General features: G+C 37.7%; 1 protein-coding gene across 5 annotated transcripts in view; it reads right to left on the reverse strand.

The window, feature by feature from the left end:
• The window catches only part of LOC122556673 (nuclear factor NF-kappa-B p105 subunit-like), a 150546-nt gene that overhangs the window by 60490 nt on the left and 75705 nt on the right, over positions 1-14351 (reverse strand). For all 5 annotated transcript variants that reach the window (XM_043703693.2, XM_087995360.1, XM_087995363.1 and 2 more), the window contains exons 2-3: positions 11077-11167; positions 6898-6938 (exon numbers count right to left, since the gene is read on the reverse strand). In XM_043703693.2, coding sequence (XP_043559628.2) covers positions 6898-6938; positions 11077-11167 — 132 coding nt within the window. The remainder of the gene's footprint in view (positions 1-6897; positions 6939-11076; positions 11168-14351) is intronic.

Genomic DNA, 14351 nt, shown 5'->3' on the forward strand with positions numbered 1-14351 from the left:
AGACGCCATTCTGGTATGTTTTATTCTGTTGTAAGTCATAAACGTCTGAAACTTTGCACTGTTAAAACTTGTATCAATATCCAAAATGGGGACCTTTGGTATCCTGTGGACTGCAAAACACTGGCACAACTGTGGATCTCATTTTAAGCACCTCCATCCATTTTGAGCGAGTGACAAAAACATCATCTCCAAAAACAGTCCCACGTAGTTGACCTGGACACTTCCATGGATGTAGCTGAGTAGCAGAGGCAATCTCTGCTGAAATTGGCAACAATTGCTGTACTTTTTTCACCTTTTTGATTTCTTCCCATTCTTCCCGGAAAATATCCTGGTGCTTTCTGACGATTTCATCTTTGGTGCTGAAAATCTCTCGCCAATTTAATTTGATATCTTGGAGCCAATCACACCCCATCAAACTCCATCTTTGACCAGCCACCATGAATGAAGGCTGCTGAGCAGACTGATGTTGGTAGCTCACTGGAGCCACTATGGTACCTACTATCTTAATGGCCTCCCACATGTATGTTGTCAGCCCGATTCCAATGCTGTTTAACCTCATGGGATGGACCCCTTCTTGAAGACAGCAGTAGGCTTCCTTCCCCTCAGTGGTGTGGAGGCCCAGTGTTCACTCCTTTCATAATGTCTTTTCATTTGCCAATAGCTCCACTGTGATGGAGACCACTTTGCTTGCTTTTACATTATTGACAGACATAACTGTCTACTCCACCTCAGGAACATATTCTATAAGGTACACTGGTACTGTACTATTTGATTTACATGTGCTGAGCAGGCTCAGCTTATCCTTGCACTTATGCCTCAAATGTACCTTTTATTTGATATCTGAAGCATTTAGCTTCCCCCACATCTGAAACACTTTACGCACTTATGGTCTATCCAAGGCTATTGGTTTAATCTTCTGTACTTTCTGGCTCCTCCAATTCCCATAGTCATATGGGGAGGTGTTGGTCTCGTGGTATCAAAGACCCAGATAATGTTCCAGGGTTGTGGGTTTGAATCCCACTGCTGCAGATAATGAAGTTTGAATTCAATTTTAAAAATCTGGAATTCAGAGTCTAATGATGACCATAAAATGACTGTTGAAAAACCCATCTAGTTCACTAATGTCCTTTAAGGAAGGAAACTGGTCTGGCCTACGTGTAACTCCAGACCTACAGCAATGTGATTGACTTTTAACAGCCCTCTGGGCTATTAGGGATGGGCAATAAATGTTGGTCTAGCTATCCTGTGAATTAATTTAAAACATTTCATTTCTGTGCATCATCTAGACCTTCACTTCTGGATGCCACTGCTTCTTGTGGTTTCTCGCTCTAACTGGTGGACTGCACTGCTCAGAGCACTTTACAACTCCTGGGCACCCTACTCTGCACTATCCATAGCTGAAGTAATCTCTTATCAACCTTTTTAAATCCAATTTTAAGTTTTCAAAAGATCAGTTGGCTGGATGGCAGAGTGTAATGCAGACTAATGCTGACAGCGTGGAATGAATTCCCGCTCTGACTGAAGTTACCACAAAGGACTTCCCTTTTTAATGATCCTCCCGAGCTGACTGCTGATGACCCTCAGGTTAAAACACTAGTCATTTCTCTCTCTCATGAGAGAGCAGCCCTATGGTTCAGTAGGACTATTGTGACATTACCTTTTGCCCAATCTTCTGCAGCCAGATTGAACAGTTCCAATTTTCTGAAACAATGATTTGACTGCTATCTTCCATGCAGGCTGGATTTGTCTGGGGTTTTTTTTACATTTGAGTTGCATTCATCACCAATGTAATAACTTCAAAGTTTGACTCTGCCAATTAACTACATGTCCTTACATGCTTCACTCCCTGATCTAACTATTGGGCAAGTCCCAACACGCCTCATGCAGATTTGCTGCTCCATCCCTGATTGGACGAGCAGGTTACATGACTCCTCCCTCAGGGCTTATCCTTAAAGGACCAACTACTACAACTTGTGACAATGTCAAATGTTTTCTTGCCTCCTTGTGGGAACATCAAGAAGATGGTGGAACCATCAAAGCCCTTGGTATAGCCAGTCCTCAAATCAACATTGGAAACAAGCTGTGTCACCTCAGGCAGCCAAAATACACAACTCATTCCAGTTAAAGTTCACTTAAGTATAAACAACTCAAAATTTGATGAGAGGAAATGTCATAAGCTGCTGAGAACATTCACTTTCCAAGACTTTCACTCTGGTTTTAAAGCATCACTTCAATTCAAAAAAACAGACCTGCCACGTGGACACTAGAAATCAAAAACTAGGTGCTTAATTAAACATAATTTTTAAAAGTGAACTTGTGACCAATCCCCTTGTGTGAGTATGTGTGGGAGAACAAGTGTGTTGAGAAATCATGTTTTAAATTCAGGGAAAGTGTCTGACAAGAAATAGCTTTCTGTATTTTAACTTCTCAGGCACTTCTTCTGAAATCATTTAATTGGAATCCACACTCTGAGGACAGGATAAAGCTTACTTCCTGCTTGTAAAACACGCTGATCATGGACAGTAGAGGCAACACACATATTCTGTCCATGAGAATATTTGTAATGTTTCATTTCTTAATTAGATGGTGACTGCGCTGCACACTAATCTGCCTCCACTTATATCTCCTAAAACTCTTGTCAAACAAAAATGCATCAATCTAAGTTTCAAAGAAGAGTTCTAAATTCCACAAACTAAGCAATGATATTATTCCTGAATGGTGGATCCTGGAAACCTGAAATAAAAACAGAAATTGCTGGAGAAATTCAGCAGATCTGGCTGCGTCTGTGGAGAAAGAAACACAGTTAATGTTTTGAGTGCAATATGAACTTTCTTCAGAGTCCATGACCCTAATCAACCCATACAGTCTATTGAACATATCCACATTTCTGCAGTGATAGCAGGTGATGCCTTTGCCTTACTGTGCCAGCAACCCAGACTGAAGGTTGTCTTCCATGGTGACTGAAAAGTACTCCCTTTAAACTTTGGGTCTTGACCATTTGGTTGAAGAACATTCAGTATGTTTACCACATATGTTACTGGCATACAGTATAGTGTGAGAACAACATAGCATTATGATATCCAGCAACATGTCCACTCTTTTGACTGATCATCACTATTATCTACCCTTGAAAATAAAACCGGAAATGACATCACCCACCTTAAGAAACCAAGACCTATAAATAGAGAGGTGGGACATACTATCAGTGCTTCATCAGAAATTGTCACTGATGATGTTACCTAAACATCTGAAAACAAACCTTCAAGCTCAGCGAGCGAACTTACATACTTACTGACCATTACTAATTACCATGACAAGCTGGCTGGCGTTATATATGTCCTAAAACGCAAGTCCAGACAGAAGTAATGTGAGCTTATAAACTCTTGCAGAGGCAACAAAGTGCCAAAAGGCAAGGCATGACAATGTTTATATTATTTCATTTGTATTTCTTTTGTGGTACAAACTTGTTTTATGGTTAAATCCACACCTGTAGCTTGGTGTTTTTCTGGTTTAGTGCAAGACCACTCCATCAAATGTTTATTAAAATTATCTAACAAATCATATTTCATGTTAGGATCTATGCTAAAAGGTCAATACAACAAAATGGAGTCAAGAAGGCGAGTCCAAAAGAACCTTGTTTTTCATAAATAAAACCGAAATTGCTGGAGGAACTCAGCAAGTCTGACAACATCTTTGGACAGAAAGCAAAATTAACATTTCGAATCCAATGACCTTTCTATAGAATGGAATTGTAGCTTTATTTGCAGGTTGTAGGTTCATTCTAGTTTTCAGAGTTGAGGGTACATCAATGATCAATATGGTCAGAGTTATTTTGGCACACCTATTGAAAGCAGTGCTCACTTAATTTGACAAGATGAACAGTTGTGAGAAGTGGAGCCATTATTCAATGTTACTCTTCAATAAAAGCAACAATCAAAAAACTAGGCCTTTCTTTTATTTGAGTGCTACTAGTATTATTTAAATTGTTTTATCCTTTTCCTGAATTCTCTCCATTATTTGTCATTTTTAAACTAGCTGAGTTGTGGTCGTGGTGGGTGCAGTAGGGGTCTTTTGCTCTCTTTAAATTTAAATGACCTAATTGGGACTGGCTTCAGGATTTGGAAGTGAACTATCTGCTACCAGAAAAGAAAAGCTGCAAAAGAGGGAGTGTTTCAAACATTTTGTGATTTCTTTTTGATAATAAGCATACAGCAGATATTCGAGCAGGTTTAAGTCAGAAGGGCACCACTATGGCATAGCAGTTAGCAGTGTTGCCTCACAGCACCAGGGACCAGAGTTCGATTCCAGCCTCGAGTGACTGTCTGTGTAGAATTTGCACATTCCTCTGTTTCTGCCCACAATCCAAAGATGTCCAGGTTAGTTGGATTGGTCATGCTAATTTACCCCATGGTGTCCAGGGATGTGCAGATTAGGTAGATTGACAATGGTATATGTGGTGTTACAGGGAATGGTGTGGGTCTGGAAGGGATACTTTTGGAGGGTTGGTGCAGACTTGATGGGCTGAAGGCCTCTTTCTGTACCACAGAAATTCTATGAAAAGTTAAATGTTTATTCAAACAACATCTCAAAATGAGCTGTAAATATAAGAAGCACAATTGTCCACTCATGCAGACATATAGAAAAGGAAAGATAGATTCTGAAGAATTAAGCAGACAAGGTTATCGCGGGTTTCTGTAAAGGAAAATTTTCTCCGCTGAAAACAAATTGTTTCTTGTTGAATTTCTGGAGTTGACTGGTTGTTAAGCAGGATTCTTTGGCTAGAGGAACTGTCCCCCTGCTATTGGTTTTTATACTGACTGGTTTACCTCTGGTATTTGCGCTTATAAGATTTATTATCTGACTCAGCTTCAGTCGTACGTTCAACCCTTCTAGTGTCCAACCAGAATAGTTTAAAGTTATAAGACTGTGCAGTACAACAGAGAATGGATAATGGCCTTCCACATCTATTTATCATTTGACTGGTTTCTTCATAGACCTCATTCGTAAGTTTCAAGTGCTGAGACAATCCTTCCTAGAACTGCTAGATTTTGAGCTTTGGGTAAGTTCACAAATAATAGGAGGTCTAATTCCATCAATGATTATTTTTTACCTTGGTGTATTCATTGAAGGAAAGAGACCTTACTCCATCTCTCACAATTTAGAACTTGACAGAATTATGTTCAAACATGAGTTAGTCCTTTGTCTGTGAGACCAAAGAAGATCAAAGAAGGGCAGCCATCTAGGATCAGAGTTAAATGTTGATATGCCGTATTGTTCTTTTATTTTTGTATTTAAAATCAAAGTGTCATCTCCATAAGCATGCAGGTACAATGATGCATACAATATTTGGTGCAGTACCCTTATCAGCACTAGTTAGATTTCAGTTCAAAGTGATGTCAGAAAAAATTTCCAGGAGCCAGTAGCCAATTATTTATCTCGAAAAAAAAGTTATCTTCTGTACTAGTGGAACAGTAGAGATCAAGAACTCATCATGCATTCTGCATCTGCCCTTTCTGTGATTCAATGTTCCATTACAATACAATGACAGCTGCATGCTGGGCTACTATGACACAAACAGAATAACACTAACAGAACAATGTTCAGGTCTGCTGGGAAAAAATGTTTTAATACTTCAGATTCAAGTGGAGTTCCTAAATAAACTTATTGGTCTCTGGTGAAGTTTCCATTCCTTCTGGCCGCTGGTCCATTGAAATCCAAACCTACCTAGTGGGTGTCCGGATTCCAATTCAACCACTGGGATCTCAATTTTCAAACCTGTCCCATCAGATCTCAATCACATAGTTCTTTGAAAATTCCAAATGGTGAATCACTCCCAGGAATCTTCTGATATTAGAACGCCAGATTATCAAGCTTAGTTTATCTTGAGTAGTCCCTCATATCCTGTAGAAACCACTTACATTTTGGTAAGCAACTTCCCCAGCAACTTCTACTTTTGCCTCTTCCTCATCCTCCCACTCAGCTTGAATACTCAACACAATGGACATAATGCACTCACTGTGTTATGTGTTAGATATTTTATTGCACAAAAAGTTTTTTTTCCCTCTTTCATGAAATATGTTTTTGATAAAAATGGAACTCAGTCTGAACAATCATCATTAGGCAACAAAAGATGAAAGGCATTCCACTTCATTGCACTTGCTTTCAGTTCTCAGTCACAGCTGAGAGCAAATACAGATGTACACTTACATATCCTTGGATTTCCTGGGACTCTCCAGATGATTTCAACGAAACTGTGCTTCAAGTGGGGACAGGTCCAGCAAAACTATGAAAATAATGCAGAGTGGACATCCCCTTCTTCCCACCTCAGATTCCTCTTAATGTGTAATTGTGTTCAGCAGTGAAAGGGAACTTGGAGAAATGTGATGGTGGAATATGTGCTCTCTTCACCAAAGTACACAGTATTAATTATAAATATCATAGTAACAGATAATCTTAAAGCAAGCATCTTGGCAGTAGCCTGATGATTCAAATGACAAGTGTAATATTTTATTTCATAACATTCCACCCAGGATAGACTTTAAAGTTTGGTGGCCAAACTTGCAGATTATTATTCTTTCAAGGTGAAAGGGATCAGGAGGGTTATAGGAAGAATAAAGATATTGGATGGAGTTGGTTTAATTATCCAAAAGGTTTAGCTTGCACTTGATTTTCTTACATTTTTGTTAAAGAATTATTATGCTTTAAGATGAAGATTTTATTTAATGGCTTTAGTAGTTCTCTGTCTATTTCCATACATTTTTATACAATACTATTGACTCTAGTAGTGTGTGATGAAATTGCTTGTGCAGTCCTCATAACAATATTCAAGTTTGTTGAAGCATACATATTTACAGTTTCAGCAAAAATGAATAATTATTCACATGACTTGTTGCTCACCTGCTTTGGCTGTTCAATTATTTCAATGTAGGGATCACATCCTGAATGAGACAAAAGTATTAGCCATTAGTCAACAAGCTATTACAGTTACAAATGAAAAGAATAGGATAATGGTTATCTGACTGCCTCCTTCATTCACACTGAAAAATGGACAATAACAGACAAAAATCTTAAAAAGCAATATAATTTACTGAAAACAGATGACTAGCCTCAATAAAATATTATAATTGGTATTTTACACCCTTGATAAGAACCTGACATAATTTCCAACTTCCAATAGTTAGACCATATGCATGATCCATCCAGCTTTCCAGATCTAGATCAGCTGAAAATAAGAGTTATCAAAGACTGAATGCTCTTTCTGGCTCCGCAAAATCTTGCCACTGGATGACAGATGTTCAGTTCTTTTTGTCACTAGAATTTTCTCAGCTCTTTTAAAACAGTTGCCTGCCCATACTAGCAATTTACTAAACCTATTCTAACAAAATTGAAATGATAATGAAAACCCATTCACCATGAAAATGGCTCCCACATCACATTACAGCCTATGAGTCAGAGGTGTGATCACTTCACCCAATGCTTGCTTGATGTAACATATCTATGAATAATCAATTTCAATGTTCTCATAATGGATTTATCATCAATTGCTCCAGAAATTGTTTTTAACAAACTATACAGAATGATAAAAATTAATTTCAACAATCAATTTTCAAAAAGTACCATGCAAATATTATCATATTAATAAGCTAAGTTTACAGGGGTGGTGGTGGTGTAGTGACAATGTCATTGGGTTAATTGTCTGCGGTTCAAGATTAATACTTTGGGAACATGGTTTTAAACCCCACCATGGCAGATGGTGAAATTTCAATCAACGAAAATCTGGAACAAAGACTTGGTCTATTGGCAAGCATGTAACTCCTGCTGATTGTTGAAAAAATGCGTCTGATTCACTTATGTCATTTAGAAAGGAAATCTGTCAACCTTACCTGGTCTGGTCTACATGTGACTCCAGGCCCACAACAAAGTGTTGACTGTTATTTGCCCTCTGAAACTGCCTAGAAACTACACAACTTAAGCAACAATTAGGATGGACAATTAATGCTGGTCTTGATGAAGGGCTTATGCCTGAAATGTAAATTCTCCTGCTCCTCGAATGCTGCCTGACCTGCTGTGCTTTTCCAGCACCACATTCTCAACAATGTACACTTTTGGTCAAATTAATTTTGTTGAGTGGTGCAAGTACCTCAGATGTTAAATGGAAATTTTCTATAGACTAGATTAGATTCCCTACAGTGTGGAAACAGGCCCTTCGGCCCAACAAGTCCACATTGACGCTCTGAAGATTAACCCACCCAGACCCATTCCCCTCTGACTGATGCACCTAACACTATGGGCAATTTAGCTTGGCCAATTCACCTGACCTGCACATCTTTGGACTATGGGAGGAAACCGGAGCATCCGGAGGAAACCCATGCAGACACGGGGAGAATATGCAAACTCCACACAGACAGTCACCTGACTGAACCTGGGACCCTGGTGCTGTGAGGCAGCAGTGCTGACCACTGAACCACCGTGCCACCCATAGGTCTACACTAATTGCAACCCATATTGTGGTGGAGACCAAAAAAACTTAAGGTCCCTGCATCAAAATTGGCAGCTTATTCAACACGTTTTGTTTGGCTTGGAATTAGTCAATTTGACAATGGCTGAGTCTCCTGGTGAGAAGTGAACATAAAGGAACAGTAATACAGGTCATTCAGCCCCATAGCCTAATCAATGAAATCATGGCTGAGCTGTAGTGTAAATCCACACACCCACCTTTGGCCTACATCCCATAATATCTTGCTTAACAAATATTTAACTATCTCAGATCTAAAACTAACAATTGACTTACCATCAATTGCTATGGTGGAAGAGAATTTCAAACATCTACCATCCTTTGTGCATAGAAGTGATTCCTAACACTTTCTCTGGTTCTAGAATCTTCAACCTTTTAAAATAGTTTATCTTTATCTACACTGTCGTTTCCTGCTAATATCTTAAAGAACTATCACCCCTTAATCTGCTAAATTCTAGAGAAAACAGCTGTAATTTGTATAATCTCTCCTCATAGCTTAACACCTGAAGTCCAGGTATCATTTTTGTAAACTACGTTTTACTCCCTCCAAGATTAATCTATCCCACAGTATCCTTATATGTATAAAGGGCAGCATTAACCTTCTTGATTATTTTATGCGCCTGTTTGTAGCATTTTAAAGATCTGTGCACCTGAACCACCAAATCTCTTTGGACACCCCTTGTATTTAACTTCATGCCATCTAGAAAGTACCCTGCTATCTTTTTTTGGTTGAAAATTAATAACTTTACACTTGCTTACATTGAATTCTATCTCCCATGGTTTGGTCTGGTCATCTACTCCATCAATATCTTATTGCAATAAAATGTGGAATTTACACAATAAAAGTACATAAAAGGCAGCAAGGCATCCCTCCTCTGCACATTTTGTATTTATTCTCAAAATACAAAATCATTATTGAGAATCAGTATAAAACAGGTACATTATCATATTCACTTCACAGCTTATTGCATGATTTTCAAAGTACAAGGAGTTTCTGTGACAATATGCAATACAATAACTTTTAGCTTTTCATGAATTACATTTCATTTACCACACTAACACCATTTTGCATTTATCTTCACTTTGTGTTTTTCTCTATCTACTGAAGCGGCCTCTGCACATTGCATCAGAGTTCTGTTGGCAATGGTTTTGGCCCCACTGAGCTATAGGAATAAAGAAAAAAAATGTCTGATGGACTTAATACAGAATGCAGGGTTACACAAATATGTGAATCCATACACAAGTAGTCTTGAGATGTTGTAACTTGAAGGGACACTTTTATATCAACAGGCAAACTGGAGGTCAATCTGCAAGTCAACCTACATGGCAATAAGTTATTTTATATGATCAAACTTAAGTCAGTATGTAACCATGCCTTGAATATGAGCTCTTTAAAAGAAATGACTTTGTAAATCTTCAACTATACATTGTACCTTGAAGTTCAGTATGCATGAGATAGGATTTTAAAAAATACCCTTTAGGTTGTTTAAGGACTTTGCATGGTTGAACAATAAATGTGCATCAGGTTGTCAGGTAACACTTGTGATTTGCAAACGTGGACCCAAAGCATTTTATTGTTGGATAGTCTTATCTTGTCTTAATTGTGCTGACTTTCTGTGCATTTATTTTATGGTTCTGTTGGCAGCAATTGGCTTAATCCCTAATTACTGACAGAACTCATGTGTAGATGTCTCAAGGAGAGTTAGTCTGAAGTTTCAAACAGGACAATCGTATTCTCACTCTTTCTGAGCAATACCCATGCACATTTTTATCCATGGTTGCTCCAACGTGAGTACTTGCACAAATTGTCTACTTCATATCTTTACAGTGAGTTTCATTTTACTTCATTTTTAAATGTTGCTTTTCCCACCTCTCCCTCTTCTGCTGGCCTTGGCAACAGCTGACAAAATATTTTAAGCCATGATATGGAGGTGCCAGCGTTGGACTGGTATAGACATAGTTAAAGGTCACACAACACCAGGTTATAGTCCAACAGGTTTATTTGGAAGTACAACCTTTCAGAACGCTATTATAAATTAATTCTGAATCTCTACAAAGACTGAAATTTCCTTTTAAATAATCATTTACCTTTAAATCTGTACTTTCTTATAAATTTCCACTATTCATTTTGTGGAGACAGCAATGAACAATCATTCAAATATCAGAAATTGCTGGAGAAAAAGGAGAGTTAACACTTTGAATCCAGTGATCGTACTTCGAAACTCACTTGACCAGAAACATTAACTCTGCTTTCTCTACACAGATGCTGCCAGTTTTGAATTTCTCCAGCAATTTCTTTCTGTTTTTGTTTCAGAATTCCAGCATTGACAGTTCTTTATTTTGTTTTATATTAATCATTCAAGTATGTTTACCACAAAATGTCAGAGACAGCTATCTGATTTCATTATTGGCGAGACTTGTGTCAGTAACTAGGTAAGAAAGTCTGAAACATGCCTAGTGAAGGAAATTCCCCTTATCTTTGTGACGATGCTGTCTGTCTCCATATGCTATAAACAGTAAACATTCCTTGTCATCCAGTAATAACAATAGTAGTCACTTACTGAAATGTGGAGCAGGATCTGAATAGTTCAAATCTTGACAGTTGAGAACAAAGTCAATGTCTGCACTATTGTAGTGATTCATACTCTCCATCTATTAAAAAAAGTCAATATAGTTTTATACAGATTCAAAATGTTAAGTGTTTTGCACGATACATCCTTTTAAATATTACAACATAAATTTTTATTAATGTTGATATAAAAATGCTAGCCAACCATAAACTAATGACTGACCATGACAGGGTGTTTTATGCAATCTATTTGACATTCATATGATGGATTCTGTCAGTTCCGTCAAACAAATTTGCAAGGCATCTAATTAGATTGAACACTTGCTTTTTGATCCATGACTCTGCATTGCTAACAGAGATGTGCAGATCCTGCAGTTCCAACTGCCTGTTCACTGGCAGTAGTCGGACAAGCATAGCGACAGAAGTCCAAGTTGTGGAAAGAGATCCAAAATTACAGCAATTAACAGTATTTACAGAAGCCTTTGAAAGGATGTGTCATTGTATGGGGAGATTTGAGACAGGGTCAATTGTTGGAAGAATCAGGGAAAACTATACACAAAGGTTATTGAACAATAGTTTGATCAGAAGCTAATATTATAATGGTTTTACTTTGTGCTTTGTCAGCTGTTTCTTCACAAAATGTGACTGCCTTTTATAATTCCATAACCAGGGTGATGTTACAATGACATTGCGCAATGATGGTGTTATACCATATGCTCAAATAGAATTGGTTGTGTAAGTTTTTTGATGCAAGACATCATAGCATTAAGCATCAATTAACTTGGTTGGCTAGATGGTTGATGTGTTATTCAGATTAATATCAAAATGTAGGTTTAATTTTCATTATAGTGGAGATAGACTTAATTCCTCCCTCCTTCGAGCATGGTATGCATTAAGTTCTGTAGCCAATTGTTTCTCTCACAGAAATGCCTATGTTACTTCGTGTCATAGAATCAATAAAAGGAATGGACTGAACAAAATTCCAAAATAAAGCTGCAATGTCTTCACCTTAACAAGTTTCATTGTCCCATTAAATCCAGGAGTTTGAGCACTGGCTGCAGGCACCCTGACACAATAGGGTGTGCCTGTCTGCTGTACTCCTTTAGGCCCTTTCCTTTATTTGTTTTCATTCTGGCCTTAAAGCCATCACTTCACAATTTTAGCAGCTCCAGATGCTCAGCAAGTTTAAATTAGCAGTTTTTTCTCCTGAGGATGGTTGGTGAGGTGAGGGGGTAAAGATCCGCCTTGCCTGGGGGTATGGCACAGAGCCCAGCCCAGCAGACCAGTTAGATCACCACCATCTTGGATCTCTCAAGTTTCATTTTCATTGCAATGCTAATTCAATGCTAAGCAAGCACTCCACCTCAGGAAGGGAATCATGTTAACCACTGAGCAGCATTTCGGAGTAATTTTTTTCTTGCATTTGTTAAAGGTTTAAAAGGTCAATGCAGCAAACCTATAAAAGCTCAACTGAAACAAAAGCTGCTACTTGTAACAAGCACGATATACACACCATATCATGAAATAACTCAGTGCTGAAGTTTTTCTTACACCTGCCCTTTCATTACAGAATTGTTAAGTTAAGACGGGTGTTTTTTTGCCCATTGTGTCTGCACCAGAAATATCAAGAATTATACGTTTTTTTTCACAATCAGCCAAATGCAATCAACATACAGTCTATCAAAGGTTTCTTTAAAAACATTTTGACCAACTTGGATTTTAATTTCTATCATAGATTTTTAACCATTTGGTGTAAATGCAAACCAATACTTTGGGTATTATTCATGCTATATGATCCAAATAAAGTCATCCAGATTTCTCATGTTTAATACAGAAGAACATGGGTCTTTTCTAACTCTTCTCCTCGCTGACTGAAATACACTTTCAATAGGTTCTTTACATTTGTTATGAAGACTATACATTTGACAAGAGTATTAAAGCTTCCTCCTTCAGTCACATCCTCCATATCAGATTTTATTGTTTCAGATGAATAAAATCAATGGGGCTTTGTTCTTTTGATCCAAGTCATTTTCTAATTTCTTAAAGAGATGTGTCACAGCGTTCTGCACACATTAATTTTCTTTCCACTGATATTTCAAAAGTGGAGCCTTCATTTTCACTTCTTTACAAATTTTTCAAATATTTGTTTACAGTCTTGTTTTTCAATTCCTTTTGAAGTTTGTTGATCAATTCATTCATATTAGCAACTGCTCCAACCAGTTCAGTTGCTTTTATTACAGATTTATGCAAAAACTCTTACACAGGTTTGACAACTGCACGTGGGTGTTCTGTTCATTTTGGAACTTTGTTCTCATGGTTACTGATGGTTCCTTAGTCACTTTCAATTTACTCATCCACAACTAATCCCATTCCTTAAGATTTTCTGTAGCTTCGTTTACAGACAGTATCTGCATCTACATATCACACATTCTCATCATTCCTGTGCGCCAGATTGGAGTTCAAAACTTTCAATGGTCCAAATATTATTGAGTTCCAACAGTTCTTCAAGTTGAGTTTGTAATTCAACCCACTGTTCACATTCATCAGCAATTTCACATGTTCAAGGTTTTTTTTAATGATACTTCATGGAGCCTTCTGTTATTTGAAGGTCATCACATTTTAATTGAAGATTTATCTCAATTGAATTTGCTTCCAAACAAATCATTCAAATTTACTTCTTGTCATCAATCCTCAAGTATCTTCACAGGTTCTCATTTTCCATTTGCAAACTCAACTTCAATACATGAAAGATGGTGTTCTACAATGCCCAATTTTCCTTTAGTATAGCCTTGTTCCTTTCTTTCTTCATTCTTGGCTCTTGCTTTCTTTCCTCATCTCTTTCTTTCATTGCCGAACTCTCTCTCCCTGGGGTTCAAGTTCAAATTTTACTCATTTCACTTTCAAGTTTACAGTTTCTCATTTTTTATCCCTTTTGATTTCATGCTGAATTATGCTGGTTATTGATATTTGCAGATGAATTCTAGTTAACCTAAGCTCTGTTCTCGCTGGTTTGGACTCTTCTCCTTACAATCCAAGTTGCTGTGCTATTACCATAACTACCTCTGCTCTCTTAGGCACTTGGTTTAATATGTACCCACTGCCTTTCTGTGAATGCTATTAACCTAGTCTTGGGTAGTTCTTGCAAAGTACACAGGTCTAAATCTTGCCTTTCCAGAAAAGTCATAGCAATAGACAAAGGCATTTTTTCGTTTTCAATATGGAGTGTAAAATTCACTAGAAAATCTTAACTCAATCTCAGCAAGTTCC

This window comes from Chiloscyllium plagiosum, unplaced genomic scaffold (assembly GCF_037043375.1).
Source record: "Chiloscyllium plagiosum isolate Xiang-an unplaced genomic scaffold, Cpla_swu_hap1 HiC_scaffold_16, whole genome shotgun sequence".
NCBI classification, from domain to species: Eukaryota; Metazoa; Chordata; class Chondrichthyes; order Orectolobiformes; family Hemiscylliidae; genus Chiloscyllium; species Chiloscyllium plagiosum.